At 42.9% G+C, this 16,787-nt stretch overlaps 1 protein-coding gene across 1 annotated transcript in view; it reads left to right on the top strand.

Annotated features, from left to right (window-relative positions):
* Window positions 1-5,616, top strand: part of LOC126442697 (uncharacterized) — a 40,194-nt gene extending 34,578 nt beyond the window's left edge. The window contains exon 5 of the mRNA XM_050090746.1: window positions 3,077-5,616. Within this exon, the coding sequence (XP_049946703.1) occupies window positions 3,077-4,554 (1,478 nt within the window). The 3' untranslated portion in view covers window positions 4,555-5,616. The remainder of the gene's footprint in view (window positions 1-3,076) is intronic.
* Window positions 5,617-16,787: the final 11,171 nt, after the last annotated feature.

The raw sequence follows: 16,787 nt of genomic DNA on the forward strand, positions 1-16,787 counted from the left end.
GATCTCAGCACTCTCAAAAATTTACCATTCCTTACAGTCTTAGAACACCTTGCACTCTGTATCATATTTGCCGTCTCAGACGCAACCTCTACCAGCTGATTACATTGCCCTCTCTTCTGAAGTTCCTCAGACTTTGTCACAAATTGCAAACGTTCCATAAACGTGGCGAACAAAAGCAATTTTTCTCGCCTAATCTCTGGATACCTAGGCTTCTGGTGCGCCCTAAACTTGCCACCCTTCTGTATCCTATTCGAGCAGAACTTCAGCTGGCTGGTTCTTCCTGTTCCGGAATAGTATGTAGACACTTACTCCTCCAACCAGCTATAATCCTAGCGTCTACGCCTCTTCAGTATGTAGATGATCCCGCTTCCAGCCTCCTGACCACTGTCATCCCTCCCTCACACCTCTCTCTACCCACATCAACTTGTCAATCATACTTCCCAGCCCACTCCAACACCTTGAATACATACACCCTTTCTGGCCGGCACCTGCATCATGCTGTATTACCCTCGTAGTAGTTATTGGGAACTGACTGCCAGTGACTTGCCAGAAGCAAGAGCCTTATCTTCACCATAGCACCATCATCAGCTTCAATGTACATGTGTTTATGTAGAGACGCTATGGCTTTTATTTTTTTGAAACCTATCATTTTATTCATTCTCCCCAAAAAGCAGCAAAGTGTCCGAACCTTGCGCACCACACGATAATGTGGTGGGAGTGGAATGAATAACAAAGAAAATGGAGTGTTTACGACAAAGTCGTGCATTCGGATTTTCACAGACTGTGCCTGTGTATAAGAATCTTTCAGAACTTATTCGTCTTACTGGGTATACATTTGCGCTCAACACGCCAATGAGGTATACATTGGATGACGTGTAGCATATCAGTATCACTCTCCTTTGATTTGTACTCTGAACAGGAATAGTGCTCGAGGACAACGACCATCAGGACTTCTCAGAATGCAGTAGGTAAAGCCGTCATCAAGCTGAAGCCTGGTTTGGTCACCACAATGCTTCGCGAGCCACTGTCCTACTGCAGGTTGTCGTCACTCGCCGTCTTCCTACTTCTGAACTAACTTACCCAGTTAATAATTGTGGGACACAGTTAATTATTGGGTCTCCGAACAATTCTACAGTTCCAACATTTTCGATTTCCATAAATCAATGTCAGAGGTGAAAGAAGGAATCTCGGGAGCAATGCCTGAATCCCAAATCTCTGGAGTTGTAATCCCACATTCATCCACTCAGCAGCTGAGGCATATATGTCCCAATTGCATTTATTGCTACATTATTATCATTACACTAGGTACGAGTGAGACGAAGTAATTACATTTTTCTGCGTGTTTTTGCATGTATGCAAACAGAGTATTAACAGTAAATCGTTCATTGTGGCAAAGGAACTCCCAAAATCATCAGTTAATGTATTTTGTTGTGCTTTTTCTCGACAATCTCGTGCTAACGAAACAAACTGGTGACAAATATGCTCCATCACTTTTTTTTACGCTGCGTGATGGGGTCACTAAGTTCACGGAGGAAAGTGAAATATCACAAAGACGAGAATTCAGCCTGCATCCTATTTCTTTGTACAGGACGCCTATGGAGTTATGTCAAAAGAGTATATTCTATATGGAGGTAGTTAGATATATATGAAAAAAATACGTATCCAACGGATCAGTGTATGGACGATCACACCTTCCTCAGATATCTATGTGTCTCGCTGTCCCCCTTGCTTTATTGCGGATCGTTCTAGTAATTCTGCTTAGAAAGACTTCTTCAACACTTGTGTCAATTTTCCATTAATCTTTCAACGTTGAGCCACATGAGGCTTTATTATTCTTCATATTCAGTTATTTGCGTGGTAAGATCAAAAGTTTGTCATGACGATTTCAAAAGGTTGTTGAGGTGGTAATGTTGGGATTTCGTGGTAACCACTTTAATGTGGCTTTAAATGCTGCAGAACCAAATAATCCGAGAATAAGTTGTTCATTAAGAAACCCACACATCTGAACAACAAAATGAGACTCAAGCTCCTTCCTTCTACAACCACACAAGATCCGTGATTGCCTTGTCATGGAGCTGAGATACTGAAAACTTCTGTTGTACAGAGAATTGGAAGTTCCCATTCATGTAAGCGTCAAAAGAATGTGGTCCTAACAGGTATTCTGATCACACAATGGCCCACATAAGGTGAGGTAGGTTCCTTTCCAACTCTTGGTAATATGGGTACTTTCCTTAGACAAGAAAACAATTTTATCCTGATCAAACAGTGGTATATGGCACATTTATACGCAAACAACACTCTTGAGCGAGACATGGCAGAAGTCACCACAACAAAGTACGGTAGGTTACAAATCGTTGCTCCACACCATTGTCAGATAATTCAGTAACAAACATGGGCCTAAATCCTTTCGTATTCATATTTTTTCAGTGTGGTCGTGCATTGTTGAAGAAGATGCTTGAAGTCCAACTACTCTTTTGCAAATGATTTTCATTGGAGACTGCTCATCTGATTAAGTGTGGGTGACACACGTTTCCTGTCACTTTTTATTGCTTCCAATACGTGGCCTGTCTTTGAGACAGCCTGAAAATACAGGACATTTATCTCAATCAGGCATGGCTACTTTACGAGGGGGTCTGAGGCAAATGGTCTCATCATGCGTTACATAGTTTTTCCTATCTGCGGACGTTCATGAACCCACGAATCCTCCACTAATCCCTCCTTTACAAGATGGATTCGGAACTCAAAGACTGCAGCGCTGAAACAAAAATATAATTCTGATAACATTGTTTTTTTCCATGCAGGACTATCAATAAAACCTATTTACTTCCTTATTTTTACTATGTCAAGAGCGATGCAGGGACTTCTTGGACATGATGAAATAGACGTGAATATTAACAATGATACCTGTCTTTGTTAATACTCTTACTTTGTGTTGACATGCCGCCTTACATACTTCTGGGTAACTGAACCTGTATGATGCGGGTAAACGACGCCCAGGCTCGTCATCCAGAGAAGACTTTGGATTCAGCTGCCTGCAGTGTACGGCCACCACCTACTTGCTGTCGTTTTCTTGCAGACGAGGAGTGGCAGCTGGAGGACAGAAGCCACGATACGCTCTCCGTGAACACTGACTGCGTGCAGCTGTTGGTGAACGCCCTGGACCACCCCACGTGTCCGCTGGAAGACCTGCCACTGGAAGCCGTGAAGCAGCGCGAGCAGTGCCGCGAGCAGCTGTGGGACGACGTGGTGCAGAGGTCACCCCACATACCCGTCACCAGCTACCTGGCCTACACGCAGAGGATAAACGTCAACCTCTGTCTGCTGGCCTGGATGGCGGTCAACTCGTACGGCATTTGTCAGGACGTCCCGTTTAGTATGATACAATCCGTGCACGATGCTCGCTGCTATTTCGATAGTCCTGACGATCAATCATGTCTGCAGTCGAACGCTACAGACGCCATCTGCTCTGTTTCCAGAGCTATTCTGTTGCTAAAGTGTCGCGACTTTTCCGTCGTTTGGACTTCCCATAATTGTACGTTCACTAGTATCGGATTTGGAATATTCCATAGTACTAACAGGATGCTCTATCAAAAGCTAACAGAAGAAACACTGAACTACAAAAACAGTTTAAACAACGCCACCTTGAAATACAAGGATTTCAAAATTGACAGCTTGAAGCCTTTAGAAATCTCATTTATACTGATAAATATCATTTTCCGTTTTTCGACTGCTGGAGTATACATGTACCTTCCCCAGTTACGCAACTTGCCTGGAAAGATACTCTTGTCCTTTCAGATCACGTGCATAGTCCAGATCCTGTGTTCTGAGGTCGTGTATCGTATGGCAGGCGTCCCTGACTTACCTACAGCAGTGCTGATAGACAGCGCCCTCACACTTCTCAGCTGTATCTGGCTGAACTCATTCTGCTACCAGATGTATTCTTGTGTTCGCCATCTCAGGCTTCCTAACCAGCTACTACCTGCTGAAGTAAGCCAGTTATTCTGTCGTGAGGTGCTGTGTGTGCTTATACCGTGGAGTATAGTATGTGTGGCAGCTGTTGCTTTGGAAAAGACGAGTAAATATTACCTGATCCACAGTCGCATAGTAGTCCTTGCAGGGATTTCAGTGTCTGTGACATTCAATTTGGTTTGTCTCGGACTGCTTGGATACATGTACCTACGTACTCGGTGCTCCATGCGGCAACTCGAAATTGTTGATAACAAGAAATTTGCCTCGAAGAAGCAATGTCTTTTTATGTCAGTTAAGGCCGTTATATTAAGTGGAATAGGAATTATTATTAGAATTGGGTTCCACCAGGCTCAGGGAATAGCGCAGTTAGTGTACTATATGCATCTAGTTACGATGGTGCAAGGACCAGTGCTCTTCGTCTGTTTCGTTTGCAATGGAACGACGCTCCCCATACTCAAGAACAGGATACTTCTTTGGTGGGACCCAACCACCATCCCTGCAGGTCTAGAGCTGTGTTCGGCAGCCGAGAGGAATCTGGCCAGGAGAAACAATGAACAGTCTCCCTTTTCAGAATCCTCGCTGTAGCCTCCTTCAGTATTTTTCGCAAATAACTGTCTCCACACTACACTGCATTAAACCCAGCAATAAAATGGACTCTACCTGGTATGACAATATTAAATGTCATTAAATCTGATATCGTACAGCCAGTACTTCTCTTTCCTAACGTCTCCTTCATTTATAACTGTGTGCTTATTTGTGAGTGGTAGCCTCTGTCTATCTATTCTAATGCACTGAGACTACTTACTAAAATTGTTGGGAAATGCTTCGTGTATACAATAGGCTGCGTTAATCACACGGCCTGTTATATACAAGGAAAACGCAGCACGTTGTCGGAGGAATTCCCGTTCGTCAGGGTCATCTACCGTGGCGATGGTGAATTTCTGGACACATGTTCGTAGGACGTTTTTTCTCCGTTTTCCGTCGAGGATCTCTCTTTGCAGTTTGTCGATTTTATTAATGTATAATGTATGATATTAGTATATATCATATTATGTCTGAAAGAAAGAAATTTTCCATGCGTGTGTGTGAAAGATGTACTTTTACATGATTTGTAATTCAAGTACCATGACAAGAGACATTCAGATACTTATAAAATCAAAAGAGAGGGGTGAATGACTGAAGTGGTGTGTGCATGAAAGTGTAAATGGGTTTGTTGAGCTTATTAGTGGTTCGATTACATAGAGTGGCTCAAATAGGTATAGTAAGAAAGTAACACATGACTTGTTGTGCGAAATGTGGCTTGAAGTGAACGCAAAATGTCGAATGGCAGAGTTATATGAGATTAGCATTATTGGGTTTGTGAGACAAGACGGTGATTTGTTAAGCTAGAGGTTTGTAAGGGTACTATGGCAGATGTTAAAAGTTAATGTTCCATGTGCCACTCTTGGGCAAGGAAGAACATTACTTAAAGGCGTATTCACAGAAACAGTACTGTGGAAGGATAAACTTGTGCCAGTACTGTGAGTCCTGGAAAACATGTGCCATAGTAGCTTCACTAGAAGCACACAGTACGCCGAAATTGTTGTGATTCGTAATCAATAGACGATCTCCCATTTGTTCAAATAAAACCTGAGTGAGCAAAGTAAAGGAGTGTCTCTGTGAATTTAGTTTCAAGCCCAACTGAAAGTCCTGTGATAAATAGTACTACGTGGAGTGATTTTCGTGAATTGTGAAAGTATAGCCATCATCGCGCACTTAGCAGGCACCCGCAGAGTTAACCGCGGTTTGCGTCTGGACGCAGTGGAACCAGAGGCCGCAGCGCCACGAGGGAGGCAGGTGCCGGGTGTAGCCCGCCTGGCCGCAGGGGGGCGCCGGCAGCTCAACACATTCTGTAAACCCGTTTGACGAAGATTTGCAGGCCGTGCGCCTCGATTCTGTCAGCGCAGCGCCAAGCCAACCCTGGCCCGCTTTGCGTGACGTCACGAGAGCGCGCCGCGGCCTTCTCTTTAGGTGGAGGAGGCCAGAGCCGACACGGGGCGCACTGGGGGTGCTTAGCGGCCCACCCAGACAAGCGTCCTGCACCACCGGTACACGCGTAAAGTCGGTCCGACACAGTGGTCGCCAGCCGAGCCTCGACCCGCTGGAAAGTATCGAACCTCATCGCTCGAAAGCCAGTAGTTAACGGCCCTCGTGCCACCTACTTACCCCCAGGCAGGATCCCGAGTTCCGACCGCAGTTCTGGGAACATTCACAGCCAGGTCCAGGAAATTACTTTCGACATGCTGTACGAAATACACAGTTCAAACTCAACAGGAAGACGGTCACTCAAAAAACATTACTCCCAGATTTGGATAACAAACTGAGATTATCGCTATCCAATTACCCCCAGCCAAGTCAGTCATTTGAGTCGGAGCACCACTGCCACTTAGCTAACATCACCGAGTTTTCCCTGAGCTACAATTCGCCGTAAACGCCCACACTAATTACTATTTCAACATTCGCAGATAACGACAGGAAAGTTCTTAAGCGGTGATGGATGCGCGCAAACGAGAACGCGTTTGGAAACTCGAGAACACTGTGCGTCGCGACACGAAACTCCGCGCCAGAGCGCCAGCGACCCGCCACGTCGGCCACACGGGCGCCGACAGCCAGCTCTCGATTCCCCGAGCTCCGAGCCTCTCCACGAAATCATTCTACACGTGGGCCTTTCAGCCAATCAGGAGCAGCAGAGGACTGGAAGCCCCACCACTGGCCACTCCCTGCTGCTGCTTACAGCCGCTGCTGTCACGTTCTGGTCTTCAAAAAGGCGAACCAGCGAGCAGATATGGGTGGTCAGGGAATCACCTGTTACAACCCTTTCACTCGTGGGGTATCAAGCATTAACTTCTGCAACCGATATACCTATTAAGAGCTTTCCTCTGATATATCTGGAGACAAGCATTCTCGCAGCTGAAACTGCTTGAACTGTTGTTACATGTACGTAGTTGTTCGACAGCACACGTGTTACTCAGACGATGTCCCCTGCAAAGTGCATCATGCGTAACTCGCGCCACTGTCGTCAAATGCAGCATTGTCAGAGCGATTCAGACTTGGGATCCGCAGTCTGCACAACTGCCACACTTTGAGACAAGGACGACCAACTCGCATCTGCCGAGGCTAAAGGCACAGGAATCAACGCTGACTGGGAGCGTTCTCAAGCAGGGCGTGGGGACTATGGATCGTCGTGTTTCCGATATGCAACAACAGTTTTCAGCGCACCAGACTGAAGCAGGGAACTCTGTCGGCACCAGATCTCCAGAAACGCAACGCTACGCGAACTAGCCGAAAACCCGGACAAGAAACCCGAAGTAAACAGGCAAAGCCGCCACAAACACGGTACTCCAATTACAAAAAGTTTACACTCATGCAAATACATCTCACGAAGAACCAGGTTTACAACTGGTTGGATGCAGATGGAATTAAAGCACATCTAACACAACTTATGGCACATTAGCAAACCCTACAATAAACTATAAACTAAGAAGGTGGCAAAGAAACCGCCAAATCGTTGTAACCTGCACTAAAACAGTTGCCTGGGCCACCAAAACGTTCACAAAAAAAATCCGAAAAAATTTGCCGACATCACAACACACCCATCAGATATCGAAACCCGAGAGAACAGTTTGAGTTACTTACCGATCTGAAGCAACTAAAACAGTTGCCTGGGCCACCAAAACGTTCAGAAAAAAAATCCGAAAAAGTTTGCCAACATCACAACACACCCATCAGATATCGAAACCCAAGAGAACAGTTTGAGTTACTTACCGATCTGAAGCAACAGTGACAGAAATCACACCGCACGCCAAACACTAAGCAAAAGAGAACCCACGCAGACTCACGCTCGCCTTTGTGATAACCAATTTTGACCGTGATACAACAAACGAAAAAACTGAAGGGGACCTAAAGGTACCGGGAAACTAAATCAAAATTCCCCGCTATTCCTTCCAGTCATCTATAGTTACAAAGAACCAACTAACAAGCTACTTGTTCACCATATCAGAATGCACTGTGTACCTCACAAGGTTGGACTATTTAAACACTACCTCCTCAATAACAGCTACGTCCATATTGCAACACTTTCCAATAAGACACGAAAAGCTGCGATATAAAGAGAAATGTGAAGAACGGAGTCGAGCACATCGAATTTTTAATTGCAAAATAGACCCGAAACAAGAAGCACCAAAATGCAGGAGCTGCAACACTCATAACATTAATAGTAATGAGAGTTGCAAAGAAAGACCAAAACAGCCTATCTCAGCAAACAAAACTGAAAACATTAAGCACATTGATGAAACTATCATGGTCTTCGTCCAAGAATGTCACGAAAACAATCAAATGGGAAACATACTCTGAGTCTTCACTACAGCCCTTCCCAACATGATATTTGAAAGAAGGGAAACAATAACAGCAGTTTCTAAAAACCTCCTACTACGTTCTTTGGCGAACACGGATCCACGTCTATATCGCCATATTGATAGAGAAGGAGGCCAATGCCCAACCTGGCCTGAGACACCAGGAACCAAGAATTAACCTTCACATTCAAGCCTAAGAAAGATATTGCCACTATCTGCATTGTCAACACACTGGGTTTCTGCTCTAAAAACAAACTCCCTAAAGGCATAGTAAGAGAAAAAGAAGTTGGTATTATAGTCGCAGCACGTACCTCATCAGCAGGTAGAGAAATCAATCTAGATAACTGTATCTGTCACGCAAACCAGACCGTAGTAGAAGCTGAGATAGATGCTTCATAGTCTTTCATATAAAACACCACAACGATGTATCCTGCCGAGGAACCGCCAACTGTTCTCGTTAATTATATACCCTCATTGTACCCAGCTAAAGGAACAGGAGACTCAGTGTTAGATCTGCGATATTTGCTGAAAAATTGAACAAGAAAGATATTAAACTTGTTGTAGCCATTTTGAATCACGCAAGACTCAGAAATGACTCGCCGCCTTTTATCAATCACTATGGCACTTCTATCTTAGAACATATACTACATACAACATAGCTACCCAGATTCTGAATGTTCGAATGTGTGTGAAATCTTATGGGACTTAACTGCTAAGGTCATCAGTCCCTAAGCTTACACACTACTTAACCTAAATTATCCTAAGGACAAACAAACACACCCATGCCCGAGGGAGGACTGGAACCTCCGCCGGGACCAGCCGCACAGTCTATGGCTGCAGCGCCTTAGGCCGCTCGGCTAATTCCGCGCCGCCCAGATTCTGAAGCTACACTGAATTTGGCGACTGCATAGCTAACGAATACCTATCATTTATTATGCTGTGAATCACAAAAACTAGGAAAAAACTTAAAACGATCATAAACTCACGTACTCGGATAGTCGAAAAAATCAGATTGATACGTTTTAACACAAAACCTAACCAATCAACTATTCAAACCACTCCTTAAGACTCCTGACGTACATAAGAAACAAAATTAAGCAGTAGGGAAATTCTGTAGACCATACGGCACTAACCAAATGGATATCCTACGATTGGCTTGAACGTTTTCAATGACGTAATAAGAGAAACCCACCAAATGATGTGCGAGGTAATCACAAGAATTAGGTCCCACAATAGGAGTAGTTTTTCGAAAAAAGTTCCAACAGGTCATAGCACACCATTTGCGAACAGCCATCCTTAATAGCAGATGAGAATGTCATTGATTACTGACGACCTCAAAAAAGTTCCTCAAAGTGCTACAAAAACATTCACGGTCATCCGTGGTATCCAAAATACGATGAAACCAACGAGAAAATAATATTCGAAAATCCGAATGCAACCGCTTAACATCCACTACTTTATAAGATTGACGAATATGAAATGGAAAGAAAGCAGCTCAGAGACTGGAAGCACTGGAAGATAACAAAATAAATCACTCCTTGCACAAGACACCTGCCTCAAACACATCAGACGTTTCTTCATCGCGGCCAGGAAACTGAAAATAGTCTCTCTAAAATAGAAGCAAGCTAAAATCAAGATGATTTCCCAACCCGAAAGACCAAAAAACAACACCAAATCATAGGTTACCGTGCTCTCAGTGACAGGGAAAGCTTTCGAGACAGACCAAAGTTATTCAAGGAATAGAGCAACATAATGGCACAAGAACAAGCCGGGTTCAGCGGCAACCACAGCACAGGTGACCCGGTCCCAGGACTGAGCAGCAGAGCGACACAGGCTGAACGCAACACGGCAAGCGCGACGCCAGCACGCTTTCTAGTGGACGGCGAACGCGCCTTCCATTGGTTGTGGCATGCTGGGCTGCTCTTTGAAACGTTACTTTTGAACTTCGCATGCCAAAGTGTGCAGTTTCTAAAAACGTTGCTGGAAACAGGCAAGTACAAGCGCTGCTTGGTGATCACCATTCGACAAGCATTAAGCCAGCCGCAGCGACGCCACGTGGGACAGTCACGTCTCCACTGCTACACACCAACAACACGGCTGACATCGCTAAAGGTCGAGGATCGAAAGAAGAGCCCTGTACACAGATGACACTGCGTACTGTTGTCAGGGCCCGACATGGGGCAGAATTAACGAGCAGGTCAGCCCCTTCACAAACATGCAGGAATCATCGCTAAGCAAGTCGAGTAGGTTAAAATACAGTGGATCCACGAAATCTATTCTTCAGCACCAACCTGTGATCTTCAAATACCCCTACTTTAAGTAAATATGTATTCCTCACATCATCTTCAGAGGTACTCTGACAGTCAGTTATAAACAATGAAGAAATACGCCAACTGGAAAATAAGATGTTATAACACAGAGAGAGGTTGTTGCGCCCCTCAGTGTCAGGACTGGTTTTAAAAACAGCTCTCCATTCTACTGTATAGCTTGCAGGCCTCTTCATCTCCAAGTACATACTGCAGCCCACATCCATCCGACCTCTTACTGTATTCACCACCCGGTCTTTGTCTACGATTTTTAACCTCCACACTTCCCTTCAGGTTTAAATTGGTTACCCGTCGACGTCTCGGAACGTGTCCTACCAACCGCCCCTCCATTTGGTCAGGTTGCGCCTCGCATGTCCCCACGTTTCTCAGGAATCCAAACTTATCTTCCCTGAGGTCGGCGTCTACCAGTTTTTTCATTCTTCTGTAAAGAATTTGAGTTAGTATTTTACAACGACGAGTTATTAAACCGATAGTTCAGTAATTTTCACACCTACCAGCAACTGCTTTCTTTGGAATTGATAACATTACATTCTTCACCTGTCTCATACGCCTGGCACAACAGGTGGGAGAGCACCGCCGTGGCCGTCTCTCCCGAGGATGCCTGTAATGCTGCCAGAAGACTGTTTACTCCCTGGGCCTCGTTTCGACTTAGGTATTTCAGAACACTGTCAAATTTGATCTCGTACTGTTACATCTCCCACCTCATTTACATCCATGACCAATTCCCTATCTGTAATATTACCTTCAGTAAGATATATATCTGACATAACTACATTAGCAAAAGACAAAACCTATGTGATGTCATGACAGCAGAAATTCTAAATATGATGTAGCTGTGCTATTGACTATACAAAGACTTAGACCACTACACTATTCAGAATGACTCCAGTTTCTTCTATATAACATGGCACTTACCTCTGACTTACACGGTTATGTTACAAATCCCTTCGTATCATACTAGAGATTAGTTCCTAAGCATTAGTCTTAAAGACTACTAGTACAATGTAACAGGACACAAAATGCCATAACGATCGACAAACAATCGCAGGTGATGCTTTTTTAAAGGAAGGTTTTAACCCACTCATAAGGCGAATGCCAGGACTCAGCTGTAAGAATAACATCGTCCTCCAATCCACCAGGATTACACGCTGCGTCCAAACCAAATAAGAGCCTCAGATTAAAGATGAACACTGTCACCACATCATTAAGCACATTTCCGTTCAAAGAGTAACACGTTTGCTAGGGCACATTGCTGCTTGTACTAAACTTAAATATTTTCATTTTCACCTCTCCCCTGTCAACAGTGACTGTAATTTGGATCAGCAACTCAGAAACAGACATTCTTTAACAAAGTCAGTCTGAAGTAGTCGACGAATGATCTTGACATTAATCACATTTTATTAAGACCTGACTTATCAGGAGCTGCATTAAGTGATCTTATGTATTTCTAAAACATTAAAACTTAATTACGAAACCTTTTAATTTTCTTGATCGCAAAAACACATTGCTTTACCATTCATTACACGTTTTGGTTGCCAATCAACCATTGTTAGCTTGTAAAAGAAACAATAAACAGGGAATTGCCTTAGATTTAACCAAATTTAAGGAAGTTACGTAGAATTGCGTAATGATATGCCAATCATGGTAAATGCAATGTGGCTATGAATTCTGTAGGCTTGAACGCCATCATCTAATAGCATATCTTGGAACTGTGTAAGTAATTGGAAAGTACCTATTGGGTGAATGTGAATAGTAAACTGTTTTCAGATATTAAAGAATTAAGCAAATAGAAATAATGAAAACATACCATGCTGACTAATGAACCACATTTTCCATAGATTATTGGTTACACCAACGAAGATACAGAGTGCAACTCTCAACATATAGTAACAATCGAAACACACTCTTTCGTTAAGAATAAAGGCGCTAGCCCAGCTTAAGAAGCGAAAGTAATTTAAGGAAGAGACACTCTCTCTAGTTACTTATATCGGAAATGAGTATGAGCAGAAATTAGTAAGTGTAGCTGCCTTTTTGGCCCTATCAGCTGTTCTCGACACTGCTTGGTGAGAAGCACTTCTTTAGAAATTCACGATTGTGTCGTAAATTTAAGGACTTACTTAACAACATGCTAAACAATAGAGCATTTCATATCCATTCTCACAACGACAGATGCAGGGTAATTAAACCAAATGATAGTTTACTTCAAATGTCTATTCTGAGTCCACTACCACTTTGGTCTGTACATGCACAGCTTACCAAAAGTCTTCAAAAAAATTGATTTATACTGATGACATTTGCTTGGTGGCCCAGAGCCTCAACGTTTATGATGCTGAAACCTCTTTATCCACTGATATGGAAGTCTTAGATGTATACATCAAGAAATAGCGGCTCCACCTAAATCCACAGAAAATAATTGTATCTACATTACATCTATGCAGAAGACAGTCAGAGTGCACGCCAGAAGACAGATTCAAAGACCAGGTCTCATTGTACTGCATTACACCATAATACATAGAAACAGCGCTAGATAGAACTCGTGACTTACAAGTAGCACCTAAAGTCAAAACGAGAAAGAACAGTCTTCAAAAATTTGGTGGTATCTTATGGGGAGCTAATGCTCGTGTTATGAGATCCATAGCTCTAACCCTATCATAGGTGCTCTGTTGCTGAAGATTACTGATCGACCAGGATCAATAGTGCTCATACTAAGAAGATAGATGTCCAACTGAATCAGGTATTATGGGATGTATTCAGAGTACAATCGCTCTAAGAGTTCCTGATCTCAGCATCATCCCACCCCCAGCTCTAAGAAATCAGCTCTCCTAAAGGTCTGGAAGAACATTCTGAAGAATCCTCAGCTGGCCAGTCATCGAGATGCTCCACAGGCAGAACATCAACACTTGAAATCAAGGAAACCCTCATCATGCACAGCAGAAAACCTCGTTCTGTCCTCTTTGATTGTCAACCATTTACGGAAAATTCAGTGGAATCCGTCATCAATAGTCAACAAGCATCTAGTCAAGGACCCATTCATGCAGACAGGATTCGATCTCCGCAGACATCAGTAGAGGATCTTGAAATGGATTAGCAGTGGAGAAGGCTGATGTGCTTATCTCAAGCATGGGGTGAGTGTTCTATTTACAGACAATTCAATGTCGCTTTCTAAATATTCCAGTTTCAATGGCCTCAGTATTATCATAACAGAAACAGGGTCACATGTTGCAGCACGCTTGAGGCAGCTGCACGATCTGCCCGCTGCTGTGACGTCACATGATGATCAAATCTAATGCTAATTCCAGAGATCTCTTTATCCTCACACGTGCTGATTCGATTATGTGCATGCTTAATCATCAGGATATGTAATTACCCAGGGGCTGTCTTCTGGATCCTGAGGTGTATGTCATAATTTCATCAAATAATTACAAATGATTTATCAGTTATTCTTCTCCCATGGTCTTGGTCTCTGTATCCTGAAGTGAACTGGACTGTGGATACTGAAATAGTACTTACCGACGAGAATCGTGGCACAGTGTCATTTTCACTATGTCTTCACTGCTTAGAAAGTGTGTTAACTGCCCTGTCGTCGTGCTATATAATTTTTGCATGTTATTGCATTAAGTCTTGGGATTTCGAGGTCATCTATACAGCTCTATGATATTATCAGTTCATTTCTGAATGCTACTATTTACCAGTACATACATGTTAGCTTATGGTTCAAAACATGTATATGTAGGATTACCATGAGTTCGTGAGTGTGAAGTTATAGTAGAAACTGAGGATGTCCGTCGTAATGTAAAACACAATTTACAGATATGAGTTAGGGGGAGCACTGTTAGCCGATGAAGCACACTGAGAAGTTGATGACAACAGACTACGATCCTTTTCAACTTCCTCTTCACATGAACATCTGTAGCAATAAGGCAACCATCATCGACCTGTATAAAAGTGTCGTGAAGTTGTATTGGTTATGCAGTGCACTACGGATTGCAACAGACAAATACGGTGGCAAGTATATGTGAAAGCGTTACTAAACGATGTTGTATGTTATGTAAGTGAATGTTGCATACAAGATGATTTAGAACGATATGTAAACATACGTATGCTTGCAGTATCAAGGGCTGCTACTATAATCCTATAAATATTGAAACTGTAGGGCCTGGTTTACAGACAGAGAACGGAGATACGACGTCGCTCCTGTTGGATTGAACACAATGGAAGCAGAATTTATAGCATAAAAAAACCAATTATTTAAAGAATAATGTAGGGATATAAGATAGAATGAATAATAAAAAATGTGTCAACAATTGTTTTTTTTTAATTTGTGCATGTGTAAAACGTTAATAAACAAAGTTATTTAAAATGTGTATTTGTCTTTCATTGAAAGAGCACCAGTGAAAAACAAATATTATGCAAGATATTTACAGATATGATAAATACGTTATACTATTCTGCAAACCCTCAATCATACATACACTAAATATATTCACTCATTGAGTGAATAGAGCCAGTATGGTACAGTGTCAAAAAATTTTGACGATATAAACACACATTTAAAGCTTAAGAAGGGTTCAAGTTACTTGCACATACTTAAAACAGAGATATGAGCAACTGAAGACGGTATTGACTTTGTAAGTGGAGGTCCAATAGTACTACTTTCAGGCTTTCTGTTAGGACAATGCTTAGCATTTGATGCTAAAAGGTTTGCAAATCCTATCTGCCTGTAGATACACGCATCAAAATGTATTACATCACCTCGGTTCCGAGAGATCCAGAACCTGTACAGAAAACTGGAATAGAATCAAGATAAACATCATTTCCGCCTTTTTTATTGGTCATGAAAACCACACATTGCATATTGTTCCACCATACAGCGAGACCTTCAGAGGTGGTGGTCTAGATTGCTATGCACAAAGGTATCTCTAATACGCAGTAGCACATCCTCTTGCAATGATGCATGCCTGTATTCATCGTGGCATGCTATCCACAAGTTCATCAAGGCGCTGTTGGTCCAGATTGTCCCACTCCTCAACAGCGATTCGGCGTAGATCCCTCAGAGTGGTTGGTGTGTCACGTCGCACATTAACAGCCCTTTTCAATCTGTCCCAGCCATGTTCGATAGGGCTTATGTCTGGAGAACATGCTGGCCGTTAGATACAGGAGGATTCCAGTTACATTACATTATAGTCAGGCAGAGGTTCCGAAATCAGGTATTGGATTGTAAGGCATACCCAGGAGCAGTTATAGACTCAGCTCACAATTTAATAGTGGTGAAGAGTAGACTGAGTTTGAAACATTAGTCAGGAAGAAACGATATGGAAAAAAGTGGAATACGTAAGTACTAAGTAATGGAGAGGCAAGCTTAAATGTCTCCGAAGCTACTGATACTGCAATATAGCGCATTATCCAGTTCAGTAGAATAAGAAGGACACTTCTATAAAGGGCGATCAGAGAGAAACGGTCCAGTGAACGAAGTTCTAAAATGCATACCTTATGAGCTATGAGCACTTTTTCACGTTCGATACTGTGGAACGAGCACTAAGTAGTTTACCTCTCACTCTTTTTGACGTGTCAGTCCTTTTGTATTTCGTTCTTTGTACCTTACGAATATGTCTATAGTAGTGGAAAAGGCCAGTCACTTGTGTCCTGATAGCAAAGTTTAATCATCCTCCACTCGACCGTCATTTCAGCATCGTCAGAGTTCTGAGGTGCAGCGATCATGGTTCATTAAGTTACTTCCTCAGTTTGCACACATACCTGCAAATCCATCGCTATCCTCCGGTGGAAATGATGAAAGTAACTGTGACTGTTCACATGTATGAGCTACGCGTGGTCATTGTCGAGGCCATTCGAGCCATGGAACAGAGAATAATTTTAGGAACTGGAAAATATATTTTAGAAAATGCTGCTTGTTCCAGATATAGGCACAGAAGCTCAGGACGACTCACGAGAAATATGCACAGACAGTCCAGTTACGCTGGATTCCCTGAAAAATTACAGCAATCTTAGATAAATAAGGGCATAAATGAGAACTGCGCAAGGGGGAGAGGCACCTCATCTTGGAATGATCAGAAGTAAAAGTCTGCAGTCCTGCGAATGAATT

The sequence above is a fragment of the Schistocerca serialis genome, unplaced genomic scaffold (genome assembly GCF_023864345.2).
Source record: "Schistocerca serialis cubense isolate TAMUIC-IGC-003099 unplaced genomic scaffold, iqSchSeri2.2 HiC_scaffold_1401, whole genome shotgun sequence".
NCBI lineage: Eukaryota > Metazoa > Arthropoda > Insecta > Orthoptera > Acrididae > Schistocerca > Schistocerca serialis.